This window comes from Panulirus ornatus, chromosome 6, assembly GCF_036320965.1.
Source record: "Panulirus ornatus isolate Po-2019 chromosome 6, ASM3632096v1, whole genome shotgun sequence".
NCBI classification, from domain to species: Eukaryota; Metazoa; Arthropoda; class Malacostraca; order Decapoda; family Palinuridae; genus Panulirus; species Panulirus ornatus.
Window position 1 is genome coordinate 16,939,738 of NC_092229.1, and position 14,524 is coordinate 16,954,261.

General features: G+C 40.4%; 1 protein-coding gene across 3 annotated transcripts in view; it reads right to left on the bottom strand.

The window, feature by feature from the left end:
* LOC139749099 (transcriptional adapter 1-like) overlaps positions 1-14,524 on the bottom strand; it is a 59,991-nt gene that overhangs the window by 5,097 nt on the left and 40,370 nt on the right. For all 3 annotated transcript variants that reach the window (XM_071662657.1, XM_071662656.1, XM_071662655.1), the window contains exon 6: positions 11,173-11,335. In XM_071662657.1, coding sequence (XP_071518758.1) covers positions 11,173-11,335 — 163 coding nt within the window. The remainder of the gene's footprint in view (positions 1-11,172; positions 11,336-14,524) is intronic.

Consider the following 14,524-nt stretch of genomic DNA (forward strand, 5'->3'; position numbering starts at 1 on the left):
GGAGACATCACACGCCCCTGCTGCAGACCGACCTTCACTGGGAACCAATCACTCTCCCCTCTTCCTACTCGTACACATACCTTACATCCTTGATAAAATCCTTTTACTGCTTCTAGCAGCTTACCTCCCACACCATATACTCTGAAGACCTTATACAAAGCATCTCAATCATCCCTATCATTTGCCTTCTCCAGATCCATAAATGCTACAAACAAATCCATCTGTTTCTCCAAGTTTTTCTCACACATTCTTCAGAGCAAACACCTGATCCACATACCCTCTACCACTTCTGAAACCACACTGCTCCTCCCCAATCTGGAGCTCTGTACATGCCTTCACCTTCTCAATCAACACCCTCCCATATAATTTTCCAGGAATACTAAACAAACTTATGCCTCTGTAGTTTGAACACACTTTTGTCCCCTTTGCCTTTGTACAATGGCACTGTGCATGCATTCTGCCAATCCTCAGGCACTTCACCATGATCCATACATACAATGAATATCCTTACCAACCAATCAACAACACAGTCAACCCTTTCCTTCAAATTCAACTGCAATATCATCCAAACACACTGCCTTGCTGGATTTCATCTTCCACAAGTTTTTCACCACCTCTTTTCTCTTAACCAAACCATTCTCCCTGAACCCTCTCACTTCACACACCACCCAGACCAAAACACCCTACAACTACCACTCTGTCATCAAACACATTCAACGAACCTTCAAAATACTCAAATGTACGTGTCCGTACTTTCTTTCCTTCATCCCTTCTTGGCTCCATCCTGCCCCACAGGAAACAGCATCATCATGCCTTGCATCAGTGAGGTAGCACCAGGAAACATGAAAAATGGCCACATCCGCTCACATTCATTCTCTAGCTGTAATGTGTAATGCACCAAAACCACAGCTCCCAATCCACATCCAGGCTATACATAGGGTTGTATGGAGGAGGGTGGATGTGTTTTATTGCCACACATCTCTCTTACCCTTTCATTGATTACTCAATCAAACCAACTTACACCACATATTGTCCTCATATACTTTATTTGTAGCACATCCACTCTCCTCTGCACACCTCTATCTATGGCCCATGCCTTGCTAGCACATGATATTGATGGAACTACTATTCCTTCAAACATAACCATTACTGTTCTCCCAGATAATGTTCTCTCTTTCCATACATTCTTCATCACTCCCAGAACCTTCAGCCTCTCCCACACCCTGACTCACTTCTGCTTCTGTGGTTGCATTTGCTGCCAAGTCCTTTCTCAGATACCTAAAACACTTCACTTCCTCCAATTTTTCTCTATTCAAACTTATATCCCAACTAACTTGTCCCTCAACCCTGCTGAACCTAATAGTCTTGCTCTAATTCACATTCATTCTCAGCTCTTTCCTTTCACACACTTTTCCAAACATATAAATTTATCAATTCATTCATATATACACCTACACAGTTTTAAGTGTGTGCCAACATTTTTCACTGTCTTTTGTGCCCAGTGAAATTTCTCACACCTAACAAATGAAACATACACCTTCCTTCCTAGTTAAAGAACTCAATATCAGTCTCCTGCATGACATATATTTCATTCCATATCAATCTCCTGCATGAATTATATTTCACTCAATATAAAGGTAAATAAAGTGCGTAAGACAAGGGAGCAAATGGGAACTTCAGTGAAGGGCGCAAATGGGGAGGTGATAACAAGTACTGGTGATGTGAGAAGGAGATGGAGTGAGTATTTTGAAGGTTTGTTGAATGTGTTTGATGATAGAGTGGCAGATATAGGGTGTTTTGGTTGAGGTGGTGTGCAAAGTGCGAGGGTTAGGGAAAATGAGTTGGTAAACAGAGAAGAGGTAGTAAAAGCTTTGCGGAAGATGAAAGCCGGCAAGGCAGCAGGTTTGGATGGTATTGCAGTGGAATTTATTAAAAAAGGGGGTGACTGTATTGTTGACTGGTTGGTAAGGTTATTTAATGTATGTATGACTCATGGTGAGGTGCCTGAGGATTGGCGGAATGCGTGCATAGTGCCATTGTACAAAGGCAAAGGGGATAAGAGTGAGTGCTCAAATTACAGAGGTATAAGTTTGTTGAGTATTCCTGGCAAATTATATGGGAGGGTATTGATTGAGAGGGTGAAGGCATGTACAGAGCATCAGATTGGGGAAGAGCAGTGTGGTTTCAGAAGTGGTAGAGGATGTGTGGATCAGGTGTTTGCTTTGAAGAATGTATGTGAGAAATACTTAGAAAAGCAAATGGATTTGTATGTAGCATTTATGGATCTGGAGAAGGCATATGATAGAGTTGATAGAGATGCTCTGTGGAAGGTATTAAGAATATATGGTGAGGGAGGCAAGTTGTTAGAAGCAGTGAAAAGTTTTTATCGAGGATGTAAGGCATGTGTACGTGTAGGAAGAGAGGAAAGTGATTGGTTCTCAGTGAATGTAGGTTTGCGGCAGTGGTGTGTGATGTCTCCATGGTTGTTTAATTTGTTTATGGATGGGGTTGTTAGGGAGGTGAATGCAAGAGTTTTGGAAAGAGGGGCAAGTATGAAGTCTGTTGGGGATGAGAGAGCTTGGGAAGTGAGTCAGTTGTTGTTCGCTGATGATACAGCGCTGGTGGCTGATTCATGTGAGAAACTGCAGAAGCTGGTGACTGAGTTTGGTAAAGTGTGTGAAAGAAGAAAGTTAAGAGTAAATGTGAACAAGAGCAAGGTTATTAGGTACAGTAGGGTTGAGGGTCAATTCAATTGGGAGGTGAGTTTGAATGGAGAAAAACTGGAGGAAGTGAAGTGTTTTAGATATCTGGGAGTGGATCTGGCAGCGGATGGAACCATGGAAGCGGAAGTGGATCATAGGGTGGGGGAGGGGGCGAAAATTCTGGGAGCCTTGAAGAATGTGTGGAAGTCGAGAACATTATCTCGGAAAGCAAAAATGGGTATGTTTGAAGGAATAGTGGTTCCAACAATGTTGTATGGTTGCGAGGCGTGGACTATGGATAGAGTTGTGCGCAGGAGGATGGATGTGCTGGAAATGAGATGTTTGAGGACAATGTGTGGTGTGAGGTGGTTTGATCGAGTAAGTAACGTAAGGGTAAGAGAGATGTGTGGAAATAAAAAGAGCGTGGTTGAGAGAGCAGAAGAGGGTGTTTTGAAATGGTTTGGTCACATGGAGAGAATGAGTGAGGAAAGATTGACCAAGAGGATATATGTGTCGGAGGTGGAGGGAACGAGGAGAAGAGGGAGACCAAATTGGAGGTGGAAAGATGGAGTGAAAAAGATTTTGTGTGATCGGGGCCTGAACATGCAGGAGGGTGAAAGGAGGGCAAAGAATAGAGTGAATTGGAGCGATGTGGTATACCGGGGTTGACGTGCTGTCAGTGGATTGAATCAAGGCATGTGTATGGGGGTGGGTTGGGCCATTTCTTTCGTCTGTTTCCTTGCGCTACCTCGCAAACGCGGGAGACAGCGACAAAGCAAAAAAAAAAAAAAAAAAAAAAAAAAAATCAGTATACTGCCATCACAAAACCCTTTCTCCACCCAGATCATTTACTGTGGGTGCAGACTCATTCCTCTTTGGTAAATTCTGGATGCCAATCATGTAATTACACCCAAGAGGAAAAGAATTGATTGTTATGCTACGTCATAAGCCGCTATCAGAAAATGAAGCAGCTGTTACTTTCATGTGCTATGAAATGTAAACACCTAAGAATAAGGGTTGCTTCTGCAAGACCACACAAGGATAAAAAATAGCAAAGAGGAAGGAAAAGATAGATAAAGGCATAAATGTAGGTAGGTAGGTAGTAGGTGGTAGGCAGCAACTGACCATGGTACTATTAACAGTACTACCCACTTGGGTATTGGGAGGGTTAGTGACAGTTGCATAGTAAGCCAGCACTTCAGTGGTTGTCAAGGTGTACTCCTCTGACCCAGGTAGTTGTCTTTTCTTTCTGTCTTACCCACACATGGACTGCTGGCATTCTGTCCACAAACATATAATCTCTCCTTGTCAAATATAACACTTGAGAACACTTAACTCACACAATACATTCTTCATAACTCTAGGTATTCCGGTGGTGAGCACTATGCCACTGGATCTGCCTTTTGGTAAAATGACAGAAGCAACAAATAGGATTAGTGGGTAGGAACATTAGACAGGAGCATTAGGTAGAAGAAATGGTTAGGAACATTAGGAGGGAGTAGTAATAGGTAGAAATAGTAGGTAGGAACATTAGGCAGACACATTAGGAAGAAGTAGTTGGTTGGAACATCAAATGGAGCCTCTGAAAATACTGCACTACAGCTGCCCTCTGCCAGTGGCTTGTTAAGGGTGAGGCACTAAAGGTTAAGAAGTGGCACTGGAGTTCACCAGTTATGGAGACGTGTTTGCTGTGGCCACCTCCTTATTGGAGTCCCCAAAGTTAATGGCACCAGAGATAAAGATATACAGACAGAAGGATGAAAAAATATTTATCTACAATCAGTAGTAGAGGTAGATGGCACCTACCGCTGATGCTACTTCACTGTAGTAGCAGTAGTAGGGGAAGGCAGACACCCACCAGCCAGAAAAGCACTACTACCTTGATATTGGGAGGAATTATGTTGCAGTGCAGAGCCATACAAATGCTGTGGTGTTATTACATATCTTCTTTCAGGCCCAAAACAGGCTTTTGTCTATTGCTTCTTTCACATGTGGGGTGCTGCCGATCAAACTTAATCCCACACCCTCTTTTTTTCATACACAACTTTTAACCACATAACTCATGCATACTTTTATTTCTTTTTCTGTTTTATCTTACTTTTTTATATTCTAAAGTGTCACAGTCCTGCCATCAAATAATTCTCCTAGACCTGGTTCTTTTTCTGTATATTTCCGCAACATTCACAATATTAATTCTAATTTTCCTCCTTTTGAATGCCACCTATTTACCCCTCCCCTGATCTCAGACCTTTGAAATCCAATTGTCCATGCCTTTGCACTGTCAGATCACCAACTATAATCTCGATCATCATTTCCATTCCACAGGTGAAATCTGTGCCTACTGTAGTGCAAAGATACCTGTTCATACCTTATGGATAATGAGTTTCCTAACTTTGGTGCCATCTGGCTTCACATCCATGTACCAAGTTCCTTGATGCAGGGGATTTCAATGTACACCTCAAGGACAGGTTAGGCTTAGACCAGGACAATCCTGATGGAGCTGACGCCTTTTCTTTTTATTTCCCTAATGATCTGGAAGAATTAACTAATTAAACCCCATAACTATGTTCCTGACCATCAAGACCACTCTTCTAACATGCATAACCTCTTTATTACCTCTGAACCATCTCACTGTGCATGAACCATTTCTAACCCCTGAAGGTCCTCTGACCACAATCTTTTGTTAATTCTAATTGGGCACAACTATCCTCTATCTTCCCTCAAAATGCCAACTTTGGCACCTTGGAAAGCTTAAAGGTTATCCCTGTGCAACTTCTTCATTGATTTTTGCTGGGATAGGTATGGCTTCTCTAATCAGGATGTCTCATATTGTACCAAATACATGAAACTTATCTTGGCTGGGATGGAGTCCTATATGCCATGTTCTTTCAAATCTTTTTTGCCTCATTCGTGGTTTGTGCCCCTGCTCTGATGCCTATCACATCAGGGATGGTGTGTATCAGACCAAGAAACCCTTCCCTTCCCAAAAAACCCACTCCATTCCACTTTTTTTCCAGTTCATAATCATTGCAAAGCTGGTCTTTGAAAAGCCAAGGGCACTTTCATGAAAAGAAAATGTGGTGATATGACTTTTTTCTTCTATTGATGAATCTTTTTGGTCCTTAACCAAAAGCATCTTCAACAACTTTTGTAATCTAAGCTTTCCTCCTCTTTTCTAGTCTGATCAGTATACTGCTCACTCTCCAACTGATAATGCTGCTTTCTTTGATACTTTGTTTTCTCCTCATGCAGATTCTTCCAAGTACTCTCCCAGCTTCTGCTATTTCCAAAGCCTTTGAAACTTTCCTAAATTTTAAATTTCTTAAACACTTAGAATCCCAATCCCTTTTTTCACATCACCAGAATGGATTTTGCACAGCTAGGTACTGGTCATCTTCTGCCCTCCTGTCTCTGGGATTTTGGTGAAACCTTTGTTGTAGCCCTTGACACCTCCAAAGCATTTGACAGTGTGGCATAAGTCTTTGCTTTCTAAACTACTTTCCATTGGTTTCACTGCTTTTCTCTGTTCTCTAATGCCATTCCATCAAAGTAGTTGTTGATAAGTGACTTCCCCTAATATCCTATCAATAGTGATGCTCCTCAGGGTTTTGTCATAATGCCTACTCTCTTCTCTCATTAAATAATCTCTTTTCTACTTTTACCCTATTCACTTTCATGATGATTACACTCTACATACTTCAACCGACATTTCTTCCTTCCTCCCTTTAATACTTGTTTTCTTTCTTGTACTGATACTTCCTCTCTCAATTCAGAACTGAGTACCATTTCAGCATGGAGAAGCAGTAACAGTGTAACATTTAAAACATTAATAGTGCTAGAGTACAATTTCTCCCAACATCTCTTTCTAAAAATAACTTGTTTCCCTGTTTAATTTCAGTCTACCTTCCTACCTATATCGCTGATGCCTGTTCCCACCTGGAACTCCCTCAGGGGGGTGGCCATGGTAATAGAGTCTCTATAACTATTGAACTCCAGTGCCGCTTCTTAGTCTTCAGTGCCTCACCTTTAACAGGCCATTGGCAAAGAGAGGGCAACTCTAGTGCAGTGTTTGCAAAGGCTTCTACCTAATGTTCCTACTAACTATGTGTACATCATGCTCCTGCCTAATATTCCTACCTAATACTTTTACTTAATGTTTCTACCTAACACTCTTGCCTAAATGTTCCTACCTACTACTACCATCTATTGCTCTTACCATTTTGCCAAAAGGCAAGGCTACTACATACTGCTCACAGCAAGAAAATCTAGTATTATGTAGAATGAGCTGTGAAAAAAGTGTTATGTATGACAAGGAGAGATTGTAAATTGTGGACAGAATGCTAGTAGTCCACATGTGGGCAAGGTAGAAAGAAAAGACAGTACCTGAATCACAGAAGTGCAACTTGACAACCACTGAAGTGCATGACTCACCAAACAGCCATCACTAACCCTCCCAATATCTAGGTGGGTAGTAATGGTAATATACCTCCTTGGTCATTGGCTGCCTATCAGCTAATACCAACTAACAATTGCTACCTACAATTTCAAATTATCATTAATTCGACCCAGTAATACTGGAAACATGCTGGGAAGAACCATACCCTCCACTCAGCCTTGGAAACCCTACATAATCAACATTACAAAGTCTATTTCCCAAAAGCTGGGAGTGTTTTATAGATGACATAAACAATTTTCTCGTGGGCAACTACCTCATATCTACATGAGTTTTATTCACCAAAGTATGAAATGCCACCCATATAACATAAAAATGTAAAAAAAAATCCAGGGCAGCTCATCCTCCACCTCTCTGTTAACTAGAGTGGAACCAAAAGTCTTCCATCTTATTAATTCTTCTGGCATCAACCCTCTTCAACCTTCCCTTTCCATATGCTGCAATTTTGTTGCTTTCTCTCTCTATTTTATATATATCATTTTGCCAGTTGTTGTTCGCTGATGATACAGCACTGGTGGCTGATTCAGGTGAGAAACTGCAGAAGCTGGTGACAGTTTGGTTGAGTGTATGAAAGAAGAAAGCTGAGAGTAAATGTGAATAAGAGCAAGGTTTTTAGGTACAGTAGGGTTGAGGGACAAGCCAATTGGGATGTAAGTTTGAATGAAGAAAAACTGGAAGAAGTGAAGTGTTTTAGATATCTGGGAGTCGATTTGGCAGCAGATGGAACCATGGAAGTGGAAGTGAGTAACAGGGTGGGGAAGGGAGTGAAAGTTCTGGGAGAGTTGAAAAATTGTATGGAAGGCGAGAACATTATCTCAGAAAGCAAAAATGGATATGTTTGAAGGAATAGTGGTTCCAACAATGTTATATGGTTGCGAGGTGTGGGCTATAGATAGAGTAGTGCAGAGGAGGGTGGATGTGTTGGAAATGAGATGTTTGAGGACAATATGAGGTGCGAGGTGGTTTGATCGAGTAAGTAATAATAGGGTAAGAGAGATGTGTGGTAACAAAAAGAGTGTGGTTGAGAGAGCAGAAGAAGGTGTTTTGAAATGATTTGGTCACATGAAGACAATGAGTGAGGAAAGATTGACAAAGAGGATATATGTGTCTGAGGTGGAGGGAATGAGGAGAAGTGGGAGACCAAATTGGAGGTGGAAAGATGGAGTGAAAAAGATTTTGAGGGATCGGGGCCTGCACATGCAGGAGGGTGAAAGGCGTGCAAGGAACAGAGTGAACTGGAATGATGTGGTATACCGGGGTTGACGTGCGGTCAATCCCGTGCTGTCAATGGATTGAACCAGGGCATGTGAAGCGTCTGGGGTAAACCATGGAAAGTTCTGTGTGGCCTGCATGTGGAAAGGGAGCTGTGGTTTCGGTGCATTATACATGACAGCTAGAGACTGAGTGTGGCCTTTGTTATCTTTTCCTGGGGTTACCTTGCGCACATGCAGGGGGAGGGGGTTGTCATTTTATGTGTGACGAGGTGGCGATGGGAATGAGTGAAGGCAGCAAGTGTGAATTATGTACATGTGTATGTATGTATATGTCTGTGTATGTATATATATATATGTATACGTTGAAATGTATAGGTATGTATATGTGCGTGTGTGGACGTGTATGTATATACATGTGTATGTGGGTGGGTTGGGCCATTCTTTCGTCTGTTTTCTTGTGCTACCTCACTAACGCGGGAGACAGCAACTAAGTATAATAAAAAAAAAAGCCTATTGATCTCAAGGGTTGTCTGCATGCATCGGCAAAACCAAGGTCTAGACCTAAGGCATATTTGGGAGCATGTTTTGACTGAGCCATGTCAGTCACTTTGGGGGGTGGGGGCGCAAACAGAAATAGTACTTCCCTGAAACATTGTTCTACCCAAAAACTGACGTGCATCCTTGGAGATACACTACCTTCAACCATCTACATCTCTGATGTCTGTTCCAAATGGAACTCCCTTAAAGGGGTGGCTATGGCAACAGAGTCTCCATGACTAAAGAAACTCAGGTGCTGCTTCTTAGTCTTCACTGCCTCACCACTGGAAAAGAGCAAGTCTTGCACAGTGTTTACAGAGGCTCCTACCTAATGATCCTGATGACTACTTCTATCTAATACTCCTACCTCCTAGTTCTACTTAATGTTTCTACCTAATGCTTCTGCCTAAATGTTCCAACCTTCTACTTCTATCTACAGCTCCTACCATTTTGCCAAAAGGCAGAGCTAGAACATAGTGTTCCCGCAGGAAAATCTAGAGTTACAAAGAATGAGCTGCATGAGATAAGTGTTGTCAAGTGTTACATATGACAAGGAGAAATTGTATGTTTGTGAGCAGAATGCCAGTAGTCCACATGTTAGTAAGACAGAAAGAAAAGACAGCTACCTGAGTCACAGGAGTGCAACCATCATAAAGTCAATGAGGCTGGCAGATGCTTATTCACAGGACTGTGGCTGGTACAGTAATTCAGGGAAGAGGCTGTTGTAACCACAGGATGTTGACTACTTAGTCAGCTGGTGTTAGTATGATGAGATATCTAGAAAAGCCATTAACTAAATACTAAAAAGTCTTGACCCATACAAAGCTCCTGGTCCTGATGAAATTTAACCATGCACTATTAATGTGTGCAGATACATTAGGAAAAACCCTTGAACACTCTTCAAGGTGTCGTTACATAGGTAAAGTGCCAAGGCAGAGGAAAAGGAGACCAGGAAAAGGGAATGAATTACAGAATAGTCGCACTGACAAACGTGGTCTGTAACATTCTGGAAAACATGATTAGAAAGAAAATGGAAGTTTCTACAGAGGGGAAATTACTGAAGTGAGATAAAGCACAGTTGTAGAGTAAGAGGGTGATCTGTGACAAACCTCTTAAACTTCTACAAGAAAATGGTCTGTCTTCAGACAAAAGAAAAGGCTGTGTGGACTGCTTATACTTGGAATGCCAAATTCAACATCAAATGGAAGAAATCTTTCATGCCTGGCTACTAAACTTTTAGTCTTGCATACCTGGAAACTACCAAATCTTATCTTTTTTTTAATTTATGCATTACTACTGCTGAGGAACAATGGATTGGGGTCAAGAATGAGAGCTATTTCTGGGCTTGGCTTTATCTACCTTGGGGAGTTATAACCACAAATTTAAACTACTGCTTACACATGACTAGTCAGCTTCTGTATCTCTGCCATTTGACAATAAACATGTCAGCAGCTTGCTATCAAGAGAAATGCATCAATTTTGTTTCATTAGTTTGCTATTCATGTAACAGTCAATTAGTTACTAAATCTTCTGAAAGGAAAATGATTTGTGTCAGATGTAAAAAATGGCTTCCTACGTTCAACTATACTGAGGGCAATCTCTACTACAAATTAGAACTTATGCAATGCTTGACTGCTGTGACCATTAGTGGCAAGAGTAATCAAGCAGTAAGACAAATACAGTAGGCAACACTATTCCAAAATGTGAGTGGTAAGATTCAACTCTGGGAAACTGAAGAAATCACAGCATTCCTAAAGAGTAGGTGCATACTGTGACTGCAGCAAAGTTTGTAATGATGAAGATGCATTAAACAGTAATGAAATACAGAGTTTAGCTTAATTAAAGAAAGTTAAAATTCTAACTTCCATTTCCATGAAATTTATCAAACATATATCTTCCTTTTGTTAAGCATCCAATTTACAAACATAAGTGAATACTATTATCATTACAGTACAGGCAACAGGATAACAACTCATGTGAGAATCAGGTCATATGAACACTTGAATAAATGTATACATGCAGCGAAATGAATGATGAAAAAGATTTTGCATGCATTACCAGACTATGAATTGCAGGAAATGGAGTAGACAACACTGATATGGGAAAGAATATAAATCATATGCAAAAAATAAAATGTGAGCTGACAACATAATTGCTAAAGATCCTTGTTATGCATCATATCTGAATGAAGACTATATATATTTCAGTCTGTATCAATGGTAGGATTTAAAATTATGAACACAATTTTTCCTCATACTATACCCACCTGAAGTGCATCAAAAAGGTCCATACAACTGATTGGTGGCAGAGGATTTTCTGTTTGACGACCACAGGCAGCCAAATGTGCAGCATTCTGTTCAGCCAAGTCCACAGTTGGCCAAATGGGACGGTCCCCTGACTCACCACCCTCACCCGTGGGAAGTCCAACACTGGTGAAATTAACAATATTCAATTTAAGGTGAAATAGGTAAAACCTTTCTCAAACATGCATGGAGTAGTATGAAATGATAACAGAAAATGAATATATCAAATAAATGTTCAATTTTCAGAGGTATAATTTAGCTGAGTATATATGGTAAGATGCTCAGGAAAGTGCAGACTATAAGTGTATTGTTCACAAAGCAGCTAACTAGGAAAAACCTAACTTGGAAAAAGCTATGTGGTTTCAGTAGAAAGTATGTGGACAAAATGTTTGTTTTCAGGAATGTGTGAAAGAAACACTCAAGGAAGAAGAGTGAGTTTTATGAGGCATCTACAAATCTGAGGAAGCATATAGAAGGTTCAAAGGGAAGACGTATGGAAGGTGCCATGGATATAGTACATGAAACCTAAGGACTTTACATGGAGTAAGAAGCAAGGAAGGGTGAACGGTTCATGCCCTGCAGTGAAAGGAAACATGGAAGCTAAGGTGAGGTAAAGGTTGGTTGAGGGGGCAAAGGCCCTAGGCACATTGAAGAATGAGGGGAAAGGAAAACACTGTCTCTAACGGCAAAAATGGGTATACCTGATGGTATATTTGTACCATCAGTGCTATACATATGTGAGAAGTGGGCCCTAGACAAAAAAAATGTAAGCAGGTGAATGTGTTGGAAATCAAATGTTTGAGAACAGTAAGTGTTGTACGGAGGGTTAATCAAATGAAAAATGATAGGATAAGAGAGAGGTAAGGTACCATGAGATGTATGTATAAGAGAGTTGAAGAGGGTGTGCTGATATGGTTTGGACACTCAGAAAGGATGAATAAAAGGGTATACATATCAGAAGTGGAGGGAACAAGGAAAGAAGGAAACCATGAAATTGGAAGGATGGAGTGAAAGATGCTATGTCTGGGGCCTGAGAATGCAGAAGAGTGTGAGTTATGCAAGGTATAAAGCTAATAGGAGCAATATGGTTTACAGAGGGTGATATGTTGTAAATGGACTCAACCAGGCCATTTGAAAGAGCTGAGGAAAACCACAGAAAAGTCTGTACGACCTAGTTGTGGATGCGGGCTGTGACAGCTAAAGAATGGATTGGGGTGAATGAGACCTGTCTACATCAGTTCCTAATGCTACCTTGTTAACACAAGAGGTGAACAAATATGGATATACATGATAAGTTCCCAAATGCACTTTCGTATAATGATCACATCCTCAGGAGAGATGCAGGATAGAAATATAACAGTCAGTTGATATACAACAAAGAGATGTGGCTAAGACATCATTTCGTAAACAAGTGTTTACCCAAATGGAGGTTGTGTGCGTTCAAGTCTGGCAACATGCAAATCATACAATTTATCATGTGGACAAGGAAACTGTTTACAAATCATGTCAACAATAAAGCTATCCAATTTGTATATACCTTCACTAGCATCAATGTTACAACTCTTTGTATATTTAATAATACAAGATTCAATGATATTTCTCATAGTACAAGAGTTAAGAGTTAATAACTGAGATGACATTCCTCCAGTCAATACAATTATCATAATTCTTAACATGATTAAACAAAGCATTTGATTCTTGTCCTATTCCTATACTATATTTATATTGCTTAAGTCTAAACAAAAGATTCTTTCCTGTCTGCCCAACATAAAAATTTTCACAGTTTTTACATGGTACTCTGTAAATTCACCCTGCAAAAGTTTCTGGTGAATTCCTGATTAAAATATTCTTTATAGTATTGTTGCTGCTGAAGACAACATTTACATTAAAGGCTTTAAGCAACATGGGAAGTTAAGTAAAATCATTACTAGAAGAGAGAACTAAAAGGTTCTTGGTGTCAAGGAGAGGTGTAAGTTCAACTCTATAAAATGATTTCTTTGCCAACTTAAGAGATCTATCAATGAAAGATCTGGGATACTTTAACTTGGATCCAATAGAATACATCTTCTCAAACTCAAAATCAATAAACTCTGGACTGCATATATGTAATGCCCTAAGGAACAAAGACTGGGATGATGATAATCTGTGTCATGTTGAGATGAGTAATAATGGATATCCGAATATACACTGACAGGTTTTCTGTATATACTAAACTTAAACATGTTTCCATCCATATGAATCATGCAATCTAAAAATGGTAACATACCATTATTTTCAATTTCTACATCGAAGTTGATGGAAGGTATTCAACTGTTAAGTAAAGGGAGAAATGTTTGTAAATTTTCATTTGTTGGCCAGACACAAAGAGAATCATCTACATATCTACATACCTTGCACAAAAGATAATTATGGCATGAGAAAGGTGGGAGGTGGGCAGATTAGAAAGGGCAGTGAGTGGTGGGATGAAGAAGTAAGATTGTTGGTGAAAAAGAAGAGAGAGGCATTTGGACGATTTTTGCAGGGAAGTAGTGCGAATGACTGGGAGATGTATAAAAGAAAGAGGCAGTAGGTCAAGAGAAAGGTGCAAGAGGTCAAAAAGAGGGCAAATGAGAGTTGGTATGAGAGAGTATCATTGAATTTTAGGGAGAATAAAAAGATGTTTTGGAAGGAGGTAAATAAAGTGTGTAGGACAAGAGAACAAATGGGAACATCAGTGAAGGGGGGGGGATAATGGTGAGGTAAGAACAAGTTGTGGTGAAGTGAGGAGATGGAATGAGTATTTTGAAGGTTTGTTGAATGTGCTTGAAGATAGAGTGGCAGATATAGGGTGTTTTGGTCAAGATGGTGTGTGAAGTGAAAGGGTTAGGGAGAATGGTTTGGTGAACAGAGAAGAGGTAGTGAAAGCAGTGCGGAAAATGAAAGCTGGAAAGGCGGCAGGTTTGGATGGTATTGCAGTGGAATTTATTAAAAAAAGGGGGGTTACTGTGTTGTTGACCGGTTGATAAGGTTATTCAATGTATGTATGGTCCATGGTGAGGTGCCTGAGGATTGGCAGAATGCATGCATAGTGCCATTGTACAAAGGCAAAGGGGATAAAGTTGAGTATTCAAACTACAGAGGTATAAGTCTGTTGAGTATTCCTGTGAAATTATATGGGAGGGTATTGATTGAGAGGGTGAAGGCATGTACAGAGGATCAGACTGGGGAAGAGCAGTGTGGTTTCAGAAGTGGTAGAGGGTGTGTGGATCAGGTGTTTGCTTTGAAAAATGTATGTGAGAAATACTTAGAAAAACAGACGGATTTGTATGTAGCATT